Source organism: Colius striatus, chromosome 2, assembly GCF_028858725.1.
Source record: "Colius striatus isolate bColStr4 chromosome 2, bColStr4.1.hap1, whole genome shotgun sequence".
In the NCBI taxonomy this organism is placed as follows: domain Eukaryota; kingdom Metazoa; phylum Chordata; class Aves; order Coliiformes; family Coliidae; genus Colius; species Colius striatus.
In genome coordinates, this window is record NC_084760.1 from 50,390,675 (window position 1) to 50,418,330 (window position 27,656).

Consider the following 27,656-nt stretch of genomic DNA (forward strand, 5'->3'; position numbering starts at 1 on the left):
TCCTGTATGGTTTTAAAAGTTACATACTGTGTACACAGAAGCAGAACTTCCTAGAAGCATGACAAAACTGATGTTCTAAATATCTACATATTAAAAAATAACTGCAGGTATCTGGATCATTATAAACCAGCACAATAAATTAATATCAGAGTAACAGGATAGATCTAGAAGTCAAAGAAAAACACTACGTATTTATAAATACAATCAATTGGGTTAAAAAAACAAAGTTGTATACAGAAAAATTAATGGAATCATTTAAGTCACGTGTCTAATAGGAAAAGCAACCTAATGTAAATTTGTTCAAGAATTACAGCTAATGAGACACCTAACAGCAAGTACACTTGCTTTCCTAATGTGGTACTGCTTGAAGTTATTGGTGTGCTTAAAATCAGCAACTTACGTGTTTTGAAAAATTTAGATGACAATTTTGTGGATTTTATTTTGTTAAATGCAGGTGAATCTTGCTTCCAAATCGACTTGTTAATTCAAGATATAAGGAAATCAGCTAGAACCTCAGATCACCACATCCTTACCTTTTCACCATTGCAGGATTATAAAGATAAATCTTCATGAACTGTCTCTCCTTTTCATGGTAACCGTAAAAAGGCCTAGAAAGAAAGAAAGAAAAGCAAGAAGCTAGTTAGTTATGCTGTGGCAGTTATTCAACCACATTCCACTATAAAGAGTATTAAAATCTAAGGGAAAAAACCTAGAAGATAAACTGCATATCCAGGAGAATGAAAATTCTTACATGTAAGGATAAAGGGGAGCACTATGTTTCCATATAAAAAGAATATGTCCTATGCATGTCAAAGTATCTTAAAAAAAACTTAGAATGCACTTCTGGCTTCACTTTTTTTTTTTTGCGTTCTCCACATATTGACACATTGAAGGCACACCACAGTACTTTTAATATATCTATTAGTGCTGGATTGCTTCAAAAAGTGTTCAGCCTTTCTGATAAATTCTGTAACAAAGCCCTTAAGGACATTAATTCTGCAGATCAGGTGTAAATGAGTAAATATTTTCTGTGTAATATAAATAACTGAACACTGAGAACAGCTTAAAAGAGTGAATAGCTGTCCCTTTTTCAGTGATTACTAATCATCTCATGTACGAAATGAGGCATGAATCCTGAAGAAAATAGGATTTGAGAATGCAATTAAAGAATACATAGCATAATGAGTATGTCAAGAATAAACTGAAGTCTAATAGACAGCATTAACTCTGGTATTACTTGACTGAATTACTGACTTTCCAGCATCTAGAATTCAAATATAATATAACATGCTTGTAAAACATCATGTTAAGGGAAACAGGCCATAATTCAAGATGACTACCATTTGTAGTAGTCACAACCTAAGTTTTGAAAAAGAGATTTTAAAATGCAACTGGGATGTTTACTTGCTAAGTCAAAAAAATAAATTAAGTTTAGTAGTAAGTGATATTACTTCTCAATTAAATGCAAACTCAGAAGAGCTACACAACTACAGTATTACCACTGCTAACAACCTTAATATGCACACATTTAGTATATTCAAAACCTAGACTAAACTGTTTAAAAAAAAACTGTTTAAAAAAACTGATCTGAGTTGAAACCACAAAATTGAAGCTGAAAGGAGACCAAATCTCATATAATGAATCAAACTTTATTTTCTGATAGAGACAGTACAAACCTAATGACAGGTTACATACACTGAGTTACAATAACTCAATGTGTTGTAGACATGTAAACTAAAAACTGCTTTAAAATAAAGTCAGTACTTGTATGGCAGGGAGAGTAAGATTTACAACATGTCCAAGATTAGCTGTGAATACCTACTTTAACTCTGCAATGCACAAGGACAGCATATTTTGCCTCTTTTTTATTCCTGGACCTCCATTACGTTTGTATGTCAATGCAACAAAAATCTTACGTTAAACTGATAAAGGTTTAGCAAACATCTTCCTTACATAACAATTTTTCTGATAATGCAGAAGAAAAGGGATAATATAGCCTCCAAGACTTAAGAAAAAACACAGGTTTCTCACCACAGAGACACTATAATATCTATGAGCAGAATCTGACTCAGGTCAGAAGAAAACAGATTTGTGTGACTACCTAAGAACATCTATCTACCTAGGTAAAGATATATATCTATTAAAACTTCTGTTAGGTACTTCTCATCAGCCTCTCAGACAAGACAGAATACACGAAACACTCTTTCCTACGCTTCTTTGAGGTAGCAAGCATCTAACTTTCAGCATTGACTGTTTTGAAGCTCTAAAGCAAGAGAGGTGAAGAGAGGAAAGTTCTCCTGATCTCCATCTGTTCTTTTCTCAATGGTTCAAGGAAAGGTTGTCTTCCAACAGTTTACTCTGTCCAGCTTTCACTGTTGGGAGGAACAGCTACACTACAATTCACATAGTTCTCATAGAAAGAAAAAAAAAAAATCTGTTAGGTTACTTTCCTTGTTACTGCAAAAACAAATCAGAGGTCTGATTAAAAAAAAAAAGAAGTTATGGAAGTAATTTCACTAGCAGTATCTAGAAGATACCACTAAAAATGTTTAGGAAGAGAAAAAAATATATTTCAAAGTGTTTTTAAAAAAAGAGATCATGCTATACAGTACTGAAAGTTAGCAGGTACATTGCTTTGTAGAGGAAAAATTCAATGCATGTATAGACTGTGTGCTGCAGGACAGTTTCCTATTCTTCATTACGATTTGACATATTTTTCTGTCCTTGGTTACACAAGTTAAATCAAAATTAAGAGAAACCTTAAAGTATTAACATTTAATAAAGGCATAGTTTCCTCCAGCAGTATTAGAAAACTACACAAAATAAAATAAGAGTCAGCTTGACAGACAAGTCAGTGAATGTTTAAGAGCCTCCACTTCATGGTCTGTGCTGTTAGAGGAATCAGACAAACATGATCTGACAGTCTCTGTGATGTCCTTCCTAAAGGGGCCATCTCAGATGAACAAAGAAATGGAGACCTAGAATTAGGCTCCTGCAAGATATGCCTGGTCAGAGGGAGCCTAGAATAATCCAGGTAGAAAATGCTGTCTGGATAGTACTGCTGTAATAGCAGAGACAGAATAAGCTAAAAGGAACAAGAAAAAAACGTTAAGTTTTTGAGGGAAAAAACAGTTGATTATGTTAAAGTCAAAGCAAGCAAGAAGAGGTTTTTAATAGCTGTCTAGGCATGCACAAAGATACACATTGGGGAAAAGAAAAAAAGCACAGCAGTCACACAAGTCCAACAGTAAGTGATTCTATGTAATACAATTATAAAAACATTTCAAAACAAATAACCAAAAAATCCTAAGAGGTCACACTTACATTCCAGATACTAATGACACTTTGAAAACATGTTGAATAGTAGAAGATGGATTGCCTAAAGCCACATTAAGTGCTCTGTCGATGCTGAATGCCACTTGACGAAGATAGTATTCTGGATGCTGTCCAAAACCATCATATGGTACATAGAGGTAAGGAAAGATACCATGTAGGTGAAGACAAGTCTTCTGACCTAAAAAGAAACAGTAAACAAACATTTGTTTTCTAATGACCATTTATTTTTCTTCTTTTAAGTAGTCCCTAAGTGACTTTTTTCAAGTTATTTTCAGGTTCTACAGATAGGATAAATTTATGAAACAAGTTCAGGTATATTTCAAACAAAAGGTACCAATTTAGAGTAGTTCTCACATTTGATTCATTGACAAAAACAATACAGAACAGATGTGCTTACATGACATACAAAGGATTATGCTTGTACAACAGCAGAATCTGCCACTAATTATTTCTTTCTAGTAATAACACAACACCTGAGAATAATTTTGCATACTGAGTCACTGATCGATGGTTAAGGGTTTCTCAGCCTTTATAAAAATTCTGCGGTATCTAGTTCTTCCCAGTCCTCACTGAGATGAGCACATAATCTATCAGAAATTAAAAATAATGTCCAGAGCTTATACTAGGACATTCAATATTCTAGTTATTAAGGTGTGAGTTGGGATATGGAAAAAACCCTGGTGATTTTCAACTTCTTAAATCTGTGAATCCCTAAGATGTCTCTACTGCATATGCAGTTCTCCAGCCTAACAACACACATTCTCAACATTAGCTTTCATGAGTCTGCAATATCAGAATAAAAGAACATATCATGAAAAAAACCCACACTGTGCTAGACTGTAGCTCGAGCTTCTTCAGAGAAGTCAATACAAGCATATGTCACTGATGAACCCCCACCACACAGTAGTGATGGTCTAAACATATCATCTTGCACTTTCTTTGGATAAATCTCTGCATAAAGATAAGAAAACAACTTCTCTGGTCCACATGACCAACGAAAAGACTTACAGAAGTCTATTCTTTCAAATAGATTATCTTTCAGCAAGTGGACCCTGCCTGAAGAAAGTCTCCCATGTATGTGTAAAAACACCATGAAAAACACTACAGCTTTCAAATAACCAAAGAATCAAATTACCACCTAACTCCAGGGAAATCTTACAAAACATACACATTGAGCTGCTTTTCATTTTTTATTCTGCCAAAAAAGCAAACAAGCTACTGCTGATCTACAACTTCTATTAGGTCAGCTCCTGTCAAGTTACATGGGTTTATACAGCTACTCACTTTGATCCTTGTTAGTATTGACCCATTTACCGCAATATTTGGTTATACTGCTATTTTTATTTACAGTCCACATTATTACAAGTCTTACTCTGCTAGTGTTAAGAAAAGAATAATCTGTGGCCATCATTTAAGTAAAAGCCTCAAATTGCACCAACAGTCATGGTGTTGAATCTGATGCCCACACTCCAGTAAAAACAACCATGGTTTGCACTAAGCCATTACAAATTCTAGTGAATTCTTTCCAACAGAGCCACAAGGAGAAAACAGATCTACCCACCGAGGATCTCAGGCCACACAGACTCATCAATTAACATAAATTTAAGACTTGGCTTGGGATAAGGTTATGAAGTTTTACGCTTATGCTTATGTCAATCTTATATTTCTGTTTCTTTTCAGAGATATAGAGAGAAGCAAATTTGTACCACTAGAACATTGACTGCTACAGGGACCAGCAAGTGCTTTTACATCTATTCATTTTTATTTTTCATCTGTAGAATCAATGAAAGTGGTGCTCAACAGCAGATTCTGCAGAAAAGCCATATGGCTTATATGATTGTTCTCCTCAGAATTTTCCCATGCAAAACTGGATGTCTGGAAGTGACTCCCGGAGTTTTCCGATGGGACAGGCCACAAAACCGTTTCATGCTCATCATGGACATACTGCACACATGCATCACAATGTCCTGTACATACGAAGTCTCTATTAATTAATGAACATGTGTATGTAAATGCCGAGACTGGTGGTGATCATGAGTTATCAGCCAGGAGTAGGTTGCTGCCCTAAAAATTTCCTTGGCCCATGCTCTCTTACAAGAAGGGCATCTGCACTAGTTGAATTATCTGCAGGTCAGAGATCAAGTATCCCAGTGTAGACTCAAGGGGGCTGCTGAGTAAACATACAGAAATGTAGAAGTAAGGCTAAGAGTTATTCAGAAGTCTTTTTCAGGGACTGAATGAAGTGGTGAATGAGGGAATTAAAAAACAAGTGCTGCTATAACCCCAAAAAGAGGCAAGACACAAAATCTGAAGATACTATGACATACTCAGTTAGCAATCCAACTATCTGAAAAGAAGAAACTACAAACTAAATGTCAAAATAGATGAATAACCAGAATAATAATGATACTTCAAAAATAATAGAAATTCAGTATTTTCAGACAGTAAAGCCCATTCCCCCAAACTCATACTCAGAAAAGCAAGTGGCATAAATATTACTGAAGTAATAAAACCAAGTACAGTATTTTGTATTCTTGAAACCTACAAGAAAGATTCAGAAAGCCAGCCTGCTATTTTTAAAGATGGTTGCCATATGCATTATTATTAGGAACATGTACAAGCATAATACTTGAGCTACTGTATTATTTAAAATGCTAGAAGGAAAATCTGTAGTAACTCTTAAGACAGAAATCTTTAATATTATTAGAAGAGAACTGAAACCAGTATGATAAAGGAATGCAAAGTTGCTTAACAACTACTCAAGAAGATGTGAGAACTGACTTCTTCTGACCACTAGAAAGCACAGCCATATCTCATATGGATAATACTGAGATGCAATCTACACTGAATCACAGAATGGCTGAGGTTGGAGAGGACCTCTGAAGGTCATCTGATCCAACAACCCTTGTCCAAGCATGTGAACACCTAAATTCACAGGACAATAAGATAGAGAATCTGAGGATTATTATTGAAGTGTTCTCAGAGAAATGCTTTATGACTACTGAAGAAATTAATTTTGCTTTTAACTTCTAAAAATTTCTTTCTACTGAGAGCAAATTGAACAAATTTATGTACAAAAGAAAATGTGAAAATTGTTAATAACGATCTTTACTGTATTGTCTAGCTCAGCAATAAAGTTTGCAAACAAGTTAGACACCTAAGGATTCATCACAGCTAGCATGTGAGAATCTGTGTATATATTTGAGGAGAAGACAGAAGTCCACACATACATGACTACCTGCTGGCTAATATTCCAGCAAGAGGCAAGGTCTTGCTGATACTGCCTCCAGTTATCTTCTCCAAAAGACTTCTACTCTCATGGGCGGATTGCCTGAACAGAGCATGTGGATGGTTCTAAATCAATGGAAGACTAGAATATCCAAGTACACTGGAACCTATTGAGCCTGTAAGTGAACATCAAGGGCATGGCACCCCTAAGAAATCACACTAGGTTCTAGGATTTGTTCTACCTACAAATACCCATAACCAGTGCTTTCAGATTAGATTATCTGTAGCCTTATGATTAGGTCAAAGTTCTACAGACTTAACTTGTATCACCACAGACAGGAATGCAAGATTTCTACAGTAAGAATAAGAGCTTGACTCTGCAGCTCAGGGGTGTTTCAGCCTCAGTATTGTTTATGCTTTAGATTGGATGATTCTCAAATACAAAATCCCTGAACCTGAGATTTCTAAGTTTTAATACAGTTTTCCTAACTTTTTACAAACAATATTCAAAGCCACTTATCTCCTGTCCTGTAGATCTTAATTTATGAACGGACTATAGAACCTTCACAAATGGAATTCAATACGGGAAAATTATTGAATTAGGCATCACCTCCTTTATTATTTAGTAAACAAATCCCAAATCTAGACATATACGACTTAAGAAAAGAGTTCCATGAGGTTCATATGCAAACATATTTTGCTGTGATATTTTTCCTACAGAACAAGCTGATCCCATTTGTAAGAATCTAAGCAGAGACATGGGGAACAATTACATGTAATCTACTCCCACATGTAAATGAACCACCAGTTCTGTTCAAGCTCTCCCTAGAATTGTTACTTAAATTGTTGAACTATGACCCATTTCTCTCAGACCACTGTAAAATACAATGAGGTGGGAATAAGTAGGAGAAAGCACCAGCATTTAAACACATGGCAAAACCCCAAGATTTTAGAAAAATTCTGTCTGGAGATTAAAAAAAAAGAATGTAGCAGATAGGAGACAAAGGGCTTTTTATACAAATGCCATCTATTAAAAGTACTTCAAGTGCAGTTTTGCAAACTGGCAGTACTAATTAAACAAGAACAGTATTAGTAGAAGAATGCATGTGAACATATCAAGCATGTCACTGCAGGATGCAGAAAAGGCTAGACAGTCATCATAAGGGACTTCCTTTCTTTAACAGCAATAGTAAAGCAGAGTCAGAAACAAAAAAATATGAAACTACCATCTTTAAAATATAATAGGTATTTTCAAAGAACTGTTCAACCATCTAGATTTTTTTAAAAAACTAACTGAAAAATAAACTATGAGTACTTATGACTACAGAGAGTGGGAAAACTAACAATCCTGTCAGGAAAAAGAACTAAAATGTGGAAATGGGATAAAGATTAGAATCCAATTTCAAAGTAATTTCTTTCCCACCATACAAGTTACGATACTATAGACAACCCTACCTACTCCTTCTCCAGGAATAAGCTTCAGAAAGCAGCATCTAGTTGTAACAGGAGTTCTTACTCTAACCTGCTAGATAAGCACATCAGCATCTTCTGCACACTTTGCATGGTGCTTTAGGTTTAAGTTATGTTGATAGATCACTGAATATCACTCAGAACTAACCTACTGAAAACAGATAGGACTCATTTACTTTATAGTGCTAGTACAGCCTACAAAATTGAAGTCACCATGCTTTACCTCTCTCAAAAAACAAATGAATCACATATACACTGATACAAATAAGGTAATACTTTGATGACAACAAATATCTTCCCCAGTAAAACTTGAGAAGGTCTTTCCCACTTAAAACATTTCCTATGTAATTTAGAAATTTACACTCTTATGGTTTTTATGTCTCAGAGTTCTTTAGTAGTACATTACATTAATGTAACTTCTTCGGCAATTAAGTGAAACTCTAAACTTTTTCCAAGAGTCTTAAATCAAGATGAAAAATTAGCTTTTTTCTAAGGAGTGAGAAGAAAGAGACAACTATACAGACTGCAGTCTTAAATACTGGATACTAGAGAAACAAGAATAATAAAATAACGTCTTGCAGCAGCAAGATATCCTCAAAACAAAACCAAGACCAGAGCCTAAAGACCATATTTCATGCATGATATTTTTCATGTATAATATACAGTATTTGTGTCAAGGCTTTCAGTTTTTCCCAGGTATGTGATAAAACATTTATTTCAGTAACACTTGTAAATAGGACAGAAAAAGATACTTTAAAATTACATTTGTTTGACTCAAAATGGCATGTTTGGTTATTTACAATTCTTTAGTCAGTAACTGCTCCTTGTAATATCTCTGCTCTCATGAAAATAAAAAAAAGTTTATATACTAGCAATATAACATTACAACTAGATTGTTTCACACCCTTGATGCAGAGATCCTTAGAGAGATAAAAGGGCTGTGTTTTCCATCTGTAATTTAAAATCACAAACCTCTGTGTAACTAGGTGCATACTGAAGTAATAGCCTAGAATCAAAGAGACAGGAGTTCAATTTCCATCTAGAGAGACTTCATGTGTGGTCTTAGTCAAATTATTTACCATAGATGATGCACTTTCTCATTGTAAAATTGATGTAACTGTACTTTCATACCTGAAAGATCTGTTTAAGGCATAAATATATAAAAAGAATATTCTGAGACAAAAAAAAAAAAGAGAGGTCTAGGAGTACACAATACTTAGGAAGACACGGGACCAAGTGTTCAAATAAGCAGCAGTATACTACTCAGGATATAGCTGAGGATACAGGATACATGTCTGCATTAGCAAGCCCTCAAGAAAAGAAATCAAACTTTGATGAGCAATTTGTAGGCCTAGAAACACTACTAAACATATCTTTCTTCAAAGAATGGGCCCCTTGCATCTTTTATCGTGTCACACTATCAAACCCTGAAATTGTACCCAGCTTTCATCACGTTTGCATCAGCAAAACGGAAGCAATCTGACCATATTAAAAATACATGACCTGAAACTTCTATCTATGGGATAGTACAGTGCAGCAAGAAAACAAAGTCAACAAATTTGTTCTTCCACTTGAACTATGAGGGAAAACAAAGATGAGGGACTATTCAGATGTAAACCTTAATTATATTTTAAAAAATGAATCCAAACATATAAGATGCCCATTGACTCATGAGCCTTAAGCTTGGCCAACAAGTCTTTAATGTCTTCCACCCAGGGCAAGTCCTCTGCTGTCCAGGCTATCCTACTATCCTTGCTGGACTGACTGTCCTTGCTGGACTAAATGCTGCATGACAGAAACTGGATGACTTGTCAGTTATGAGAAATGGAATGCTATTTTTTTCTTTTCTTAGTAGAAACAAGCAGATATGCAAAGTGAGGTTAGGTATTCTCTTACTAAACAATCATTTACAAAAATGAGCTATCTGTTATTCTTGCTTCCTCGACAGGCAGATTACTCATATAATCAGTGGGAAAATATCAGTAATATTTCTAGCATGAGTGGCAACAATCGCTAGGATGCCATTAACATGAACTAAAACACATGAAGGAGGAAAATGTAGCTGGTCCCTGCTACAGATTCTAGCTATCACACTAAGCTCTTGGCATACACAGGCTGGCAACACAGGCAAAGCTGTTATTCTGGTAAGAAAAGCAACCACATGAATGCAACAGAGGCAGACTGTATTAGACCACACTGACCAAAGCATAGCTGATTAGAAAAGAGCACATTTACTAGTCCCAGATAAACTAGTGGTGTATACTTTGCCACATCCTGTACAAGATGAAAAAAAGTAAAAAGGGGGAACAGACTAGTCACACAGCCTTTTGTTTCCATTTCCATCAACTGGCTTTCATTAAGGACTGTTACTGCTACACAAGTTCTCTTTTTAGGGTTTTTTTTTTATGAAAGTGACACAAGCCACATATAAATGGAATCAGTACATATCTCTTCAAAGGAGAAAAAGCTTTGCTGTTTTTAACTAAACTTGAACTTTCACCTCTCTGTGAGGCCCATCTTTTCATTATATAATGTTATGCATGTACATTGTTCTGATCATAGTTCCCCTCCTTCTCCTGTGTCAGACAAAATCAGTTGAAACATTTTTGTTTAACATGAATTTTTCTGTCAGCTACATAGCTAGTTAGAAAAAAAACCACCATAAATTATTGCCAAAGACTATTGAGAAAAGCCCTTGACATTAATTGTGGTAACTTCAACAGTGTTTCTATCAGTGTTACCTTCCATAGACACTTTTCAGAAATGTTGACTATTTAAAAACACCACCAAGCTTGTGCAATCCCTTAAAAATGATACACTGTATACATGCTGTCATGAGTCAGCTAGTTTACAACAAGTGACACCAGATTCTCTTTGTTTTCTCTTCCTCTATTCTTCAAAGAGTGCTAACATCCTATGATTATGTCTTGAAATGTTTCTTTTCTTTCATATTTGCATTAAGATCTCCCACTCACAGATAATTGTCATGTCAGGCTATTCCTCTAGCTGATGAAAGCTAGAGGACATGCTCCACAAAAACAAGCACTGTTCTTAAGATACCCATACGCAAATTTGATACTTGATACTCCTTACCACATATACCCTTTTATTTAATTTAATAAATTCTTAACATCTTTTGTATAGTATAAGCTTATAATTTTTGGACAAGCAGCATCTTAGTGAGCACTTCCTTACTTGAGATAATCTTTTAAATTCCTCTAAGTTTTTGAAAGGGCTGCATTGTATAAAATGGTAATAGCAGGGAACAGAACTTCATGAGCAAGCAAACAAATTGTGTTCTTAAGAATTTACTAAATCTTGTGTTTAAGGTTTACATGGCAAGCTGTTGTAAGCAGGAGGACTGGAGAGGTGCCTGCTGTGGGAAGAGGCCAGCCGTTGGTCCATGTGTGGAACATGATCAGCTCCAACAGACCCAATGCAGAGCACAGTTGTGCCCCTCACCAAAGCTGGGGAAACCTCCAGGAAAACATTCAAAAAAGGGAATGCCAAAACAAGGGAAACGAGAAGGGACAGTTCCATGGCAGAGCAGATATCCCCTGCAGCTCACGAAAGAGCCCACATCAGAGCAAATATCCCCTACAGTCCATAGAGGAGCCCACAGTGGAGCACAAAGAACTGTGGCCTGTGGAGAGCTCACACCAAAGATGAATAAAGATGGAAGGAGGATTCAGCAGCTGAGAGATACCATTATGTACTGACTACAACGCAAGTGCCTTCCTCCACACAAGCCTGCAGGGCAGGGTTAAGGTACATGGTTTAGAGACTGGAGTGAAGGAATGAAGTTGAGCCTGGGAGAGAATGGAGGAAAGGTGTGCTGTTTTAATGTTTGAGTTTGTTTCTCACTACAAGAATTGATTTTAATTGACAATAAACTAGTTAATATTTCCAAAGTAGAATCTATTTTGCCTGCAATGGTAATTGCTAAGTAACTTCCCTGTCATTACTTCAACTTATTGTTTTACTGTTTCTGCTTTTCTTGTCTTAGCCCCTTGCCTTACCATGGTGAGGATGGTTGGCATAAGCAAGTAGCTTAGCCAAGTCTAACCCAGCACACATCGGTTAATGGAAACGATCTCTCTTGATGTCAACCCTTAGAGTCTACAAACTATTTAAGAAGGTTGAGAAAAGTTAAGAAAAAGTAAAGCAAGGCCTAGTGTTAGAAGACTGCTGCCTTGTGACCTATAACTTCACCAGAAGGTTTCAAAGGGTGTTACAGCTGCAAGTCTCTGCTTTAAACCTTTACCAGATTAGAAGTTTCAGCCTACTCATATTAACAGAAAACAACATGCAGCCCCAGTGTCCACAGTAATAAAACCTTTCCATGCAATGTCAAGATATTTAACCACAACCTTTCCATAGATTAGTCACAGTACTATAACTTACATTAAATAATGTAATAGTATAAGCATCTAACATTGGTTCTATTAATATAATAATTAAGTTATGTGGGACAAAGTTATTATATGGAAGATTCATGAGCAGGCTTATCTTTCACGAAGGCTATGCTTCCAAGAAAGGTGCAGAATGTTAAAGACACTTCCAAGTGGAGGACGAAAAGCTACAGTAAACAGAGAGGGCGATAAAACGCACTAATCCATTGAAGCTTTTTAAAAAGATGCTATAAAGTGAGATTGCACATACCTCAAATCCTTATTCTAAGTTTTCCCTCCAGATTCTCATGATAGAACCCTTCAACCAGCTACACAAGGGAAATGATTCGCAGCTGATACATCAGCCTCTGGTTTGCTATGAGCCAATCCCTGGCCAAATTCAATTCTATAGAGCTGTTACAGAGGGAGCAGCTCCACAGGCTGTTTACAGAGGCTGTATTCTTGAAAGCTGATGTTCAGAACTCTGACTCATTTAACAGAATTGTAAATCCTGAGGAATTCTGTTGTTTGGATCACATACAAATACCACCTCCTTTCCTTCAGGTAATTTTTAACCTGTTTGCTTCAGTTTAACAGTTGTTCACTAATTGTTATTCTTATCTCCAATAGTATTCAGGATTAACTCTTAAGAGCTGCTGTGCAAGTACAAAAATAACCATTTTTAACAGTACAAACAACAGTAGTATTAGAAAAATCAAATTCAGCTTACAGTATTTTTCAGTATTTTTTTATTCTGAAAGATGTTCTCCTCCTCTACAGTAGCATAATATATGGAAGTCACACTACAGTAATGTTTGTTTCTCTATTTCAATTTGTTTGCCCAAATGTTAGATAGCCTTGAAGCCAGAAGTAAATGCAACTTGCTGGTTTTTAAGAGTTATTCTTTTACCACAGATTTATCCACAGTATTTCAAAAGAACCTGTATTTTAGATTTTTGTCTCCTTCCGTGAATATAGTTGTCAGACCTCAGTAACCACAGCTGAGGAGGTTCCCCCCCCCCAGGTAAACAAAGACCTTAGCATCCACTAAAGTCAAAAGATGCTAAATGCAGGCACAGCATCTGTCATTCTTCAAGCGTGATCTTTTTATGCCTTCTTTTATATATTACAAAATATGTAAATTAATGCTCTTTCAGTAATACAGCTGGTGTTACTATTTTATTCTGCACATTTCGCAAGATACTATTAAGTATCTTAGTTCCTATTTTGGTTTCTTTTGTGACATGCCACTTCACTTCCTCATCTTGAATTAGGCATCCATCCCCCTCTCTTCATTTTCTGTGAAGTCTGCTGTCTCTTGGCAGCACTTGAAGAGTTTCATGGCTTTTTGCCTGCTCTAGCCTTTCTTTCTGAAAAGAACGCCCAGTCTTTGTAGCACTTCTATCTTAGGCTTGTTACAGTTATTAATTGATAACATACCCACTGTTCTAGCTCTTCACAGTATTAGAAATGCAAGATCTTTTTCTGCTCAGTGCTACAGAAAAAAAAAAAAAAGAAAGAAACATTTGAGCACTTTAAAGAAAGCATGTATCCAAGGACTACTTGCCTTGTACAAACCATTTCATGTGGTCATCTTGTATTTCCTCAATAACTTTCAGAGTAGCTGGAAAGACTGCACAGACTAGATGCTTCACTTGCCAAGACAAGCTATTTATAGTAATATCTGCATTCTTTAAGAAATGTTTTGAAGTGTTTCTCAGAAGTATCTGTTGCTGATGTAATATCACCCAGTCCAGATATTCCTATTTTACAGGTTCACCTCACTGGCTATTAAATTTTAAATTGTTGAAATTCTATGAACAGCACAACTCTAATTATTGACTATCTTTCTGCACTGAAAACAAGAGATCTCCATCACATGTAATCAAAATGAACAAAGGGAGGAAAAACAGTTAGCAAATTAAGTTAACATTTTAAGTTACTCCAACAAATGCTCAGAGAGATTACTACTTAATACTAGGTCCTCCCTTGCTCTGCTTAAATCTGAATACCCCACAAACCTCCTTACTCCTTTTCCCAAACTAATGACAGCAGTGATACATAGGCGGTATGTTTTAAGACTTTTAACCAACCTTTCCAAAAATGTATTCCTCACATTTGACCTTAAAATTTTAAGATCAAGACTAAAATGCTATCAAAAGTGACAGAAATGTGACAAACTCTTTCCAGCACTGATGAGTTGTCAAAAAAGGATGTTTAATTTTCACTACCAGCCCACAGCTTTTTTCTAAAATGTAGCTTTCTGTCAGTGCCTTAGGAGATTTCCTGTTCTTTTAAGAGCTGAGATACCATGCTTTAGAAGCTCCTTTCATCCCGTGTTTTGAATGGTCTACAGCAGACTGAAATCAGAAAGGCAGAGGATACATTGAAAAGTCACTGTGGAATGAATTCCCTACTCAGGCAGCTCCCTGGGAACTATTCTTGAATCTTTACAACACATATGTATCCTACACCTACTGAAAGGTCCTTATCGCCCTCATGACTGACAATTTAAAGGACTGTGTATCCACAGATTTACAATGGAACTGTGAAGATGATCAAGGTACGTTTTTAAGAAGTGCTATAGATGGGAACTGTTCCAGTATTTCATTTTTTCATTATGTAGCAACTAACTCAGAGGGGAATCACAGGAAACGCCCTGGATAACTGTAGGACCAACTAGAAGAAAAAAGCAAGTTAATACTTTGTGACTAAGTGATATACTACATGTTTTCCTTTAAAAATAGAAATAAAATCTAAGCAATAACGGTGATTTTTCTGTGGTTTTGTTGATGAGCATTAATAAAGTGTGTAACAAGAGCAGAAAAATTGCAATTGAAATACTAAGACTCCTCCCCTCTAGGTTCTCAGAAGACCCACTGCTAGTATCCAGCAAGCATGGAAAGAAAAAATGTAAGAACACCAAAACTACCCAAAGCAACCCCAAAAAAATCAAGATATGCATGGAGACAGAGAGTAGAAAGATAAATGGAGTGACAAAGAAACACAGGGCAAAACAGGAAGCAGGGATCTGAGAATGACAGGAAGAATCAACAAAGCAGTCTGGTTAATAACTACTGGTAACAACCTAAATTCAACTTGCAACGTGAACAACCCATCTATGGACAAAAATCTTAAGTGCCAGAACTGTTACTAGTTGAGCCTTTGGCTCTTTGGGTATATATATATATAAGTTAAATTGTGCAACTGATCTCAATTCTTTCATAGAACCTTAGCTTCACCCAATACATGGGAAAGACTGGGAATCTCCAAGTCAGTCACAACTACCTACTAAGTTACTTGCCCAATGCATATCTCATTTGTCACAGTAGTTAGAAATTTATGCCATTTAAGCAGGTTGCAACACAAAGATTCGTCACTGAAGCAGACGAATATTCTACAAAACAGATACCATTCCCATCTTTCTCTTAACATCACAATAAAAATTCTAAGATGTGGAAAAAAAGGCAGAGGAAGCCTTTTTTACACCAAGGCAGCTAAAAATTACTCAGAAAAATGGGAAGTATTTCCATGCTTAATTAAATAATTACCCATTGTAATGTTAAAAAAATTATACCCTAACACTTTCAGTTTGAGACCACACAAAATTTAAAAAAAAATTAAACTGGAACCCCAGTTCTTCATGTACAAGGTAATACAATTAATTACTTTAGCTCTGCCTTGTAGATAATGTCACAAAAAATTAGGAATACATCAATACATGTTACATGGAAAAAACCCTCTTAGATTGAATGTTTTTGTTGGGTTAAGTTTTTGACTGTGGATGATCAATAAGATTATGCCTATCAGCTGAGTAATTGGATAAAAAGTCACTAAGTACCATGTGCTAATTGCTTGAGAGAATGTGGAAAAAATAGCATTTGAACACATTATTGAAAATCATCCTAATGCTTTCACCCAGGGGAAAGGATTTCTGGCACACCTTCACACTTTTTAATGACTGCAATCCTGGTGTTCTTCTAACAAAGAATTTATATGCAACACTGATAAACAGGGACTGCAGAACTCTTACAGAAGAAAATATGAGATGCGAGAGGAATTACTTAGAATTTGGCAACTCTGAACATTGAAGATGTCCCCGCTCACTGTGGAAGTTTAGACTGGGTGACTTTTAAAGGTACCTTCCAACTCCAATCATTATATGATTCTATGAAAATAACAATTTGAATTGGCCAATAGATGCCACTTGACACACCTTGCTGAGCAACATCAATAAGTAATTTGGTCCTTCCCTCTGGACATAGAAGGACTGAAAGTCTTTATTATCAAAACATCTGTTGGTGTTTCCAAAGGTCCATAGGCCTACATTTGTCCTTTGTTGCCTATGTGTAGCTCATACTACAGATTAGGTCTCTGATGGATTTACTGTATTTTGATAAACAGTATAAAGAAGAAAACTAATTATCAATGAGACACTGAATAATGAAAGAGTTTGAGTTAGGTAAAAGCTAGATGTGTTCAACCTGAAAACACTGATTGAAGGTCATGGTTGTTGGTCATGAAATTCCTATAGGAAATATTAATATCTTATCAGAACATACAGAACTAAGCAACCATGAACACTATCATGACACATATGGCTTGCTAGTTTAAGAACGACATCAACTCTTACATGTCACTTCCAAGAACAACTATCTACCAAACATAAGCTGACATTAACTTCAACTTCAGCACAACTGACATCTATCACACTACTTAATCCTCTCAGTCAAGACCAGAACAGTGAACCTGCTGTGTTACAAACTGCATTTGGTTTATTGCTGTATGCTGTCCTTTATTGTGAATCTATACTTTCTCATATAATTCCATCCCTATAAGAGCAGCATAACAGCACAAATCACCTTGTGACTGGAATGAATAATGTACTAGATTCCTTACGAACTTTAATCTAAAATCAGTTTTATGACAGTACTGCATATTCAGCATCTGCAAAGATGAACTTCCACAAGCGTATCAGAACATGAAACTATGAATGCAGTTGGTTGCAAATATTACAGCTGCATTGCTGAAGATTTACTTCTCATATCAGCACATGAGAAGCTACATTATAAAAGTAAAGAGATTCATTTGAGTTAGAAGTAAATTACTTGCTTACTGTTTGATTTTTCGAAATTAAAATGTCAAATTTATTTAGGTATGACCTCTGAATTATTGCTAAAATATATACATGTTTGAAGTTACTACATTTTAAAGTCAAATTTTAAAAAGATTTTTTAAAGCATCATTTGAACCAAGCATACAGAAAACCATCCATTTAGATCTTCCAGTCTTCAGATGGTGAATTGAATACAAAACATTTCAATGTTGAAGATATTCCTTTCCTTTCCGTCATCCACTTTTAACATGAACATCACTTACAGAGAAGTGAAACAACACGGCTATGCAAAACCTGTTATATGTGCTTCTCAGTTATGTTATGCCTTTCAATTCCTCCAGGAAAGGCACAGGCAAGGAAAAAAAGTAATATTCAACATAAGGAAAGAAAAAATCCAACCCCAAAACAATCTTTGTGCTCCAAGCATTTCACTACAAAAATACCATCCAGGTGTTTATGTGGAGAGAAGAATTAACATAGAAAGGTCATTCCTTAGAAAAAGCAATTCAGCTGTACAGTAGAGACAAAATGATGAAAAATAAAGCTGCTGCTTAGGTCATCTGCTCTTTCTCCTGTTCTCCATTTTTGAGATTGTGCAAGACTTTGGACCTCTGCACTAGTAACTCAGCCAGAACATTGATCTGGCTAAAAATACATCCTGCAAAAAAGATTATCCTTTCAACACATATCAGTTCCCTAAGTCCACCAGAACTGCACAACTGTGCCACCAGCACACACAGAAGCAAACCTGGACAGGGCAGCTGTGGCCAGTTCTTCACTCATACAGTATCAATGTCAACTAGTAGACAGTATACACAGCATTCAAAACTATAACCTAATGTTAGCTACTTAAAAGGAAAATCAACCTGTACTGTCACATTCTTAAAAGTGTGACAAAATTGTTAGACAGCATGTACACCTGTTTGGCTTTTACATTGTGCCCCCTCCATGACTTTATTAAAAAGAGATTAAAAGCAGTATTTTTTGCAAACACAAGGAAATACTAGAATGCCAGTTAACTAAACGGCTATAAAATATTTGAGTAAAGACTGTTTTCTTGAGGCCAGCTTTTCATCAGCTACTGACAGAGAACTCCTGAAAGTATTAAGTGATTTTAAAAACAACAATGATCTCTAGATGTTCCTTAATTTTAAGGCAAGCTGGCCAGTCAATATTTTATAATAGTCCTGGCAAACTAGATTGACAAAGCCAATAACTTACAAAGACTAATAAAACAGAAAGGGATTTGTTCTATGTTTTCAAGACACAGATCCTATTATTCTTATCACTTGTAAACAACTTAAGATTACTTGAATTTTTTATGAGGAAAAAGATCTAATTCATTCGGAGTGCAAAGTAAATTAAGTATCTCTAAAAGCAGAGCAATTGTACCAATGTTAATGTGACTGCATCAGAATTAGGATAGGGGCTATTGAATGAGGAAACTTGCATTTTTATGCTTTTTGTTTGCTTGGGAGGGTTTTCATAATCAAGTGTTTATAGTAAAACTTTATATACTTTGTAGTTTTTTTACTGGGCAAAATAAACAGAATAAATAACCAATGTGAAATAATGTATTCACACTTTAAGGCTATGGGTTGACAATACACCAGAAATGAAAAAAACTATTATAGCTTCAAGCACATCACTGAGAGATTTACTGTACACCTACTGGTCAGAAGACAGCTGTGACTCCCAATCTGACTAAAAGAATTAAAGACAACACAAATGTGACAATGTGTCATACAGCAAGAATTACACTCTCTCAAGCTCTGCAAAGGAACCAATGCCAGTTTTGGGAATGTCCTTTATAAATAAAGATCTATACAGTGTAAACAAACATGCGTGGAAATTGTAGTGTGAGAAATTGGGTCAGCATTGGGTATTCACATGTATCTGCACAAATGAAGCAATGCTTCTGAAAGGATAGTACAGCACAGTTCTTGATTACTGTGTCAGAACTATCATTTATCAAATAATTTTTTAAAAAGTAAAACAAAAGCAATCTAAGTGTAATACCCCCAAATAGAGGATATAAGACCCATACACCACAATCTGCAGCTAAGCATGCAAAAGAATGCCCATTTACTTCAACATTGAGGAAAAAAAAAATTAAGACTATTGTTAAGAAAACTTTTAAGAAGTACTGATGATAGAAGTTAACATTGTGGCCTGGCCATGTGACCAGGCTTACATTTTTGCTCCAGAGAAACTTGAGGTTAAGCAACTAATAATTAACATCTGCACTCATTTGGATGATATATAGCTCTAGGGATGTGTATTACAAAACATGCCATTTTCTAAAGTATCTTAATTCTACTTTATTCTCCTTTTTAAAATATCATACTTACCAGTCTAACTTGCAGCTCACTGCTTATAAAAAAATAATGCAGACAAGCCTCCAGTGTATGTGATAAACATGCATCAATAAAACTTTCCTTGTCTAATGGAACCTCATCTAATACAGGATCAGGAGGTTGGGGCATTACTTTTTTCTGCTGTGTGTGGTGACAGGAAGAGGGGTAATGGAAAGATGCTGGAATGCAAAAAGTTCCATTTAAACATAAGGAAAAACTATTTCACTGTGAGCCCTGGCAAAGGCTGCCCATGGAAGGGTGTGCAGTCTCCTTCCTTTGAGGTCTTCAAGATCCACCTGGATGCATTCCTGTGTGACCTGATCTAGGTGGACCTGCTTTGGCAGGGGGGTTGGACTAGATGATCTCTAAAGGTCCCTTCCAATCCCTATAATTCTATAATTGTCTAACTTGAAATAGAGCTAATGCAGTTAAAGCAATTCTTAAAACTTTCCTAATCCCAAGCCAATTATTTCAGCAGAAGTAGAATAATTGCAAAAACAAGTCCACACGAGACAACATACTGATAAAATTATTCTTCATGTAGTTATAACATCAACTATAAATGACGTAATCTGTATAGTTACCTGCTTGCACTTTTAGGGCCCATGGATCCTGTCTATATGTTCAATTCCTTACGTCGGCTCACTTAACTATTTGTACTTGGATCCAAACCTTGTATCACATGCCTTGTGCACTGTGTTCACTTTATAACTGTCTCTGTACTTGGGAAAAAAAAGTACATTTATTTTCATGTGCCTACTTGTCAACCTAACAGAGAAACAAGCCTAAGGACTCCTACCACAGAAGTCCGACCTAAGAGGAAGAAGACAAGTGTCAAGAAAGAACCATAAAAAATAGTAGGAAATCCCTCTCGACCTACTGCCCACAGCCCCTCTAATACACCCCAGGATGCCACTGGCCACAAGGGCACATTGCTGGATCACGCTCATCCTGCTGTCCACTAGGACCCCAGGTCCCTTTCCCCTATACTACTCTCTAAGAATTCGTTCCCCAATCTGTACCGGTACATGGGGTTTCTTTCCCAGATTCAAGATTCAACACTTGCCCTTACTGAATTTCATTAGATTTCTATCTGAAATAAAGAGAACTATTTAAAATATAGTGATGTTCTATTTTGCATTAGTACACTCGATGCTGAAGTGCTCAACACTAATAGCAAACACTTACTTTAGAGAAGAACAGCAGAGGCTTTCTGTTTCTGTTTTACTCAGGAGAGAATCAAACCATGTCTGGCCTAATGATGTCCTCTCCTTTTTGCTTTTTACAGTGTTGCTTTTTTATATACGAAGAAGAGCTCTGAATACAAATAGATTGGGTATGCCAAACTGCATTTCTATTTACAAAAATACCAGCTTACCTTATCTTTCTGTAGATCTACCCAGATCAAACAGTGCCTGAAAAGGTATCTCGTGCCTTTTACATCCTTTTGGATAAGGGCTTTCTCACACAAAGGAAACCATGCTAATACACACAATGAATTGCTGCTTATGTTATCTGAAAGAATCAAGGGATGAGTAAATTCTACCCACATCACATTTTATAACCTAAGAGCTGGATTAGTTACTTACTTACTAAGAATAAGGTATGCATTCACAATAGGATTCTCTCTTATAATGAGAAAGAACACAGTAGGAAGAAGCTGCTTGCTTTTTATTTCCTGAGACACATGACGTCAGAGCACTCACAGTACTGATGTGTTCTTGTAGGCCACAATGTAGGCCTCCCCCACAGTAATATATAGCAGAGATCCTGATTACACAAGTCACAATTCTACAAAAGTTGCCTTTAGCTTCAAATCCAGATTCCACTGACAGTGATACCAGGTGAAGACACTATAACTGATTGCCCAAATGCTTTGAAAGTACAGGCACAATGTTTTGTCTGCCATTCCTGGAAGCAAGACCACATGCACAAGTTGCAGCATGTTGAACTAGTACATAAATTTACAGAGTATCAGATGCTCCTGCCATGGCAGTTTGCATAGCTGTTACTACAAGATAACAGCTATGCAAGCAGTGGTGCAAAGCCAGTGAGCTCTCTCATGAGCTCCAAGATACAGAAAGCACAATCCTAACCCACAGACTTTACGCAAATCCCCAATACTTAGGGTCAGTTGTTTACGTACAGCTCAGATCAGCACAAGCTAGTAAGCTCTGAAATAACACAAGGAGTCTAATGAAGAACAGGAACTCAAATCTTTCCACTTCACAAGCCTATGACTAGTACTCCACATTGCTGAGACTGAAGCAGTTACTTCCCACCGAGATGCAACCCTGCCCTGATACAGCACCAAATCATATTAGTGTGGTGGACTGATCATTCATGTACTTTTTTCCAAGTTATGGGGGAAGACTTTATCAATTTACCTGCCTTCCAGTATAGTACAGACCTAGAAGTTAACCCGGTTGTCCAGCAGCTCACATGACAAAAGCAGTCATTCTAGAAAGACTCATGTCTAGCTTTAGGAGAAGAGGTGGCTACTACTTGCCTTTAATTGCCAGTTCAAAATCCCTTAAACTCGCCTCTCAAACTCTTCTTTTGTAAATATTTGAGCTGTTATTTGAATTTGACTAGCTTAAATTTCAGGTGTTTGTTCATTTCTTTACAAGCTCCTGATACAATCTAAGAAAACTATGGCTTAATATTCTCTAGAGAAAGAAAAAACTTGTTTAAGCTCTTTTCTGAGCCTTCTATATTTTTTCAACATTATTTAAGTTATATTTGTGCAGGAGTTGAACACACTGCTTATCACATGTTTCACAAATACTACCTTCAACCTCCGTAGCATTCTCTTAAACAAAACTGACATTAGCTGTTTCAGCTTCTTGTTTGCTATGACCTGAAATTCTTTCCACACTCATTGTTTTCTATACCACGGACATTCTTTGTTCTTACATACAACATCCTACTTTGTTTGACTACCCAAACTCTATCAAGTTATTTACATAACTATGTATGGCTGCTGCACTATTTAACTTTCTGCAACTCTTTCTCTTCCTTGAATTCTATCAACAGTATACATCATTGATACAAACAAATTCGACAGTCAACTGGCACTAAAATAGTTTATTAAAAATAAACCTTATAACCTGTAGCTTCTTGTGTGAAGCATTTATTCTCCTCAGAGAGAGGAAACCCCCAAAGTTATTAAACTCCTCTAAAAATCAAAAACCAGCTCTTACTCTGCAACCACGTTATAATTCAAAACAAATGAAACATATAGTATCAGGTGACTAGCTCTGCATTATCAGAAACCTTCTACCTTGAATTCTGTACATTGCAGTGAATATTAAAAAAATAAATAAAAATTGCCAAGCAGCAATTCCATGTTCTCTATTCTCAATAATTCCTTTCTTTATAGTTTTGTTACAGTTAGAATGAATACTGTTGTTCACTAGGCCAGAAAGAGCCAACATACTTATACTTCAGAACACATGGCTAAATAACAATCAAGCTGCAATAAAACAAAACAGTAGAAGAATAAACCCATAAAAATGCATCAGTGACTATACCAAAAACAGATGTGTAAAAGCATACAAGAACTAATATTTTTAGCATAGAGCTCAAAACCAATAAAATTGAACTCATCATACACTGTAGATTAGAAAAAACATAATAACTTATATATATATAAAATGTCCATAGTTACATTAGTAACAGCATGTGGGTGTGTTCGTTCAAATAAGGAGCACTCCAGTTGAAATGTTCACACTCTAAAATTGTACTCGCAGGCAGGACTAAATGAGCACTGTCAAAGATACAAGATCCTTTTTTTCTTCAAGTATCCCCAGTTTAAAATTCTTTGGTACTCACTGTAATCACCAACGTAGATCTGCTGAAGGGACACTCGCATGCTAAGCAAGGTGTTAAATGGCAATAATCAAATGTAACAATCTGAACTATATAAATTTTACCAAATGTTGGCTGTTTTTCCATGATTGGAAAAGGCCCTGGTTGGCCTTTGTTCTATGGCTCATGATTTAATCTCATACTGACTTAATAGTATGTTTCTCCTCAAACAGTTCTTCAAAGTCTGTATTGCTGGAGCGCATCAGCTGCAATATATCAGCATGAGCAATTAGAGAGTACCTATTGTTAGTTGTACTGAACTTCTCCCTGAATTTCGCCTGGTTAAAATTTTGGGTAGAGGATCACAATTTAACTGTCACTCTCACTTTTTTTTTTTTAAACAAAGTGGCAATTTTTATGTTCAGTGCTATTTATTAATCACATTCCTGAAAAGATCAATTAATGTAAACTAAAATATTATTAACCCAGCCTTGAGCCTTCAATAACTGAAATGAGAGGTACGCATTATCATTTGATTCTCAGAAGGTAGATATCAAAACCCCTCAGCAACTAAATACCACGAAACTTAAAACTTTTGGATAGGGTCATATTGGGAGGAGACAGTAAAAAATCCAACATGTTTCCATTTAAGTAACTTTCAAACAAAATCTTTCCTTTCAAAGTAAGGCTTTAAAGGATTAAGTTTGAAACTGTAACTACTTATGCTGAGGTTTATGTGTGCTGTAAGCCATTAACGTAACTTTTAAAAGCATCAAAGTGAAATTAAGGAAATCATGTCCAGCACAACCATTTTTAAAGAAAATCCAGCCATAGAAATGGAAACATAAGAAGTTTAGAACTATAGATTTTCAAAATCTAGCTTCTGGCACAGACCATCTCTCTCAATTCAGTGCAGAAGCAGCATCTTCACTTCTGTTTTGTCAAATGGATCAATGATATTAATTCATAACTGACAAAGAGATAAAGACTTGTTTTTAGTTTCAATTCCATGAATAAATACTATGTAGACTTAGGTATTCTTTCTTTTAATTGAAGACAACAGAATGAATTAAAATATTTCAACAAAACTAAGAACAAAATAATGTGAAATACAAACTAAGGCACAAAACTATTTTAATGCAAGTATTTTAAACGCTATTTTGTCAGAGAACAGATTTACAGAATAGCTGAGGCTGGAAGGAACCCCTTGAGACCACCTACTCCTACCTCTCTGTTCAAAGCAGGGTCACCTAAAGCAGTTTGTCTATGACCTCACCTAGTATTTCAGTTGCTTTTTTTATTTTACTCCAGTTTCTATAGAAATGTATCCTGACACGTTTAAGCCATCTAATCACAGTCATCTTAAGCCCAACAAAAAAAGAGAAACAAAGGGTAGTTTTTTCTTCAAGAAAATAAATATAATTTAACCTCACCAATTAACATGTGCATGCCCTATGACTGAAGCCTCCTGAATTGACAATAATTGTATCAGTAATTCTAAAGTTTTACAATATTTATTTCAGAAAAGCTATTCCATATCTAAGAGTTTCTTGTTGTTTGGTTCACTATTCACTTGTGTTCTTTTTACTCATTTTATTGACTCTATCAGCCTGTCTGGGCTCTATATTTTTCAGAATGCAACCAAGATGCATTTAAGTATGGTGTTACTTTCTAGAGCTCAATGAACAGTGAAACAGTAATGTACTTTGACATTTTGGAACATCACTATTGGCAGTCAGATTTGGCATAGTTTTAAGACTGGGTTAGTTCATACCTCTGAGCTATTGTTTCAATCTCTCTGACAGCTCAAGCAGACAACATTTTATTGAATTGACTTGGTTATGGTGTTGACTGTTTCCTTGCAACCACAACAAAACTCGTTCCCATTTGAAAACAAAGTTAAAACAAAAACCCCATAGGTCTACCCGTGTTCCTAAGATACCTTCTCTTACATCCTCTGAGATTGCTGCTGTTATTGTAACAAGTTTGGCTTTACACAAAAAACTGCTTGACTTGAAAATGGCAAGAGATAGCACAGACTACATAAACCTGCATGCAAAGTTCCAGTATTAGAACTTTATTGGTTCAGGTTTTGAAAAGTTATGTCCACTGATTACCAAGTTCTAAAAAAGGAAACAAATATCTACACAAGTTCAATACAAATATTTTGAATCTTACTGCATGAAGCTTTTGAGTTGAATCAAAAGCAACAGGAATGCTTAAAAAATGCAAGAGAACTTGCATTTCTAATGCACTGAGAAAATAATCATCACCATCATCGAGCTGGATCAAAGTAACTCCTCAGTTCTTATCTGGTCTCTGTTTAAAAGCTACATATTTTAGTAATAGGATGGAGGACACGCCACATTTAAGAAACCCATAGGACTTCATTAAGATCCTCGCTACAACCTGAAAATTGTAGTAACAACATCCAAACAAAACATAGATATCTCATGGCATTAATAAAAGGTCCATGTGGACTAAAGGCTTTTCATATAAAAGCAGAGGTAGCATAGATCTAAACCAAACCAAAAACAACAAAAAGCACATTGGAGAGTTTTAGGACTAAGTATTAACTAAAAGAGGGAGCAAGCAGAAAGGAAAAAACTAAACAAAACACAACCCATTTCACTTCCAGGATGCTGTACACGTTGTAATAAAAGAAGATCACAGAATGGTAAGAGTTGGAAAGGACCTCTAGAGATCATCTAGTCCAACCTCCCTGCTAAAGCAGGTTCACCTAGATCAGGTCACACAGGGACACATCCAGGTGGGCTTTGAAAATCTCCAGAGAAGGGGACTCCACAACCTTCCCTGGGCACTGCTCTGTCACCCTTAAAGTAGCTTTTCCTTACGCTTAAGTGGAACTTTTTGTGCTCTAGCTTTTGTCCATTACCCCTTGTCCTGTCACTTGAGACAACAGAAAAAAGTGGTGCCCTAGCCTCTTGACATACATTTTTTAAATACTTGTGTTAATGAGATGCCCCCTCTGTCTCCTCTTCTCTAGGCTGAAGAGCCCCAGGTCCTGCAGCCTTTCCTCATAAGGAAGATGCTCCAGTCTCTTGATCATCTTTGGTGGATCTGCACTGGACTCTCTCTAGAAGTTTCCTGTTCCTAATGGGTAAAACCTGAGGATAACACTGTGGGTTTGCTATGAGAAGTACTTTTATGCATTTTGAACACAACATTTGATAAAATTCTTACAAAGTAAATAACTGAAACCAATTTATTCCATACTGGCTGGTTTTCTGTAGTGGCTTTATTGCTTTTTACCCAAGGGCTTACAGAAACAAGCATTTATTAGGTTTTTTTTTCAGCTGATGGCAGAATACACATACGGTAGTTTTCCCAATCCATTGTTTTCCCATCCTACCACTACTGGAGTACTAGAAGCTAGTCGTAACACAAAACAAAGAGGACTAGAAGCTACTGAACATATTTTTGTTTTCATTGTCAGAGAAGTGATTATTTCCACCTCTTTGAAAATAGCTTTTGTTTTATTCATGTATGTGTTTAGATACTCTTGCATCTGGTTACTCCAAGGAGAATTCAAAGATGAGCAATCAAATGTGAAGGTCCAGGTTAACCTTGTAAAACACCATTCACTGATTCTGCATCTTCAGTACTATTTTTGTTCATTCATATACCTCTACTGGTATAGTTCACTTTTCATGCTGAGATTCTGTAAGAACATTTACCAGCACATTATGTCAGCTTACATACCCTTCGAGAAAAACTGCAGCAAGACCACTGGAGAACCACAGGCCCTCAAATAATTTTATCTGTATCATTACAAGTCTGAGTAAGAAATTTGCTTGAATTCCAATCTATGGCTTCAGGGAAAGTCAGTAAACTTGACCAAATCTGAAAGCACATGCAGGTTGTTAATGTAAATGGTACAGTACACATTTGGGCAAGAATCAAAAGCACTACTGCTAAATGCTTAGT

General features: G+C 36.0%; 1 protein-coding gene across 1 annotated transcript in view; it reads right to left on the reverse strand.

Moving 5' to 3' along the window:
• REV3L (REV3 like, DNA directed polymerase zeta catalytic subunit) overlaps positions 1-27,656 on the reverse strand; it is a 117,072-nt gene that overhangs the window by 68,794 nt on the left and 20,622 nt on the right. Inside the window, exons 2-3 of the mRNA XM_061990510.1 lie at positions 3,325-3,514; positions 534-608 (exon numbers count right to left, since the gene is read on the reverse strand). Coding sequence (XP_061846494.1) covers positions 534-608; positions 3,325-3,514 — 265 coding nt within the window. The remainder of the gene's footprint in view (positions 1-533; positions 609-3,324; positions 3,515-27,656) is intronic.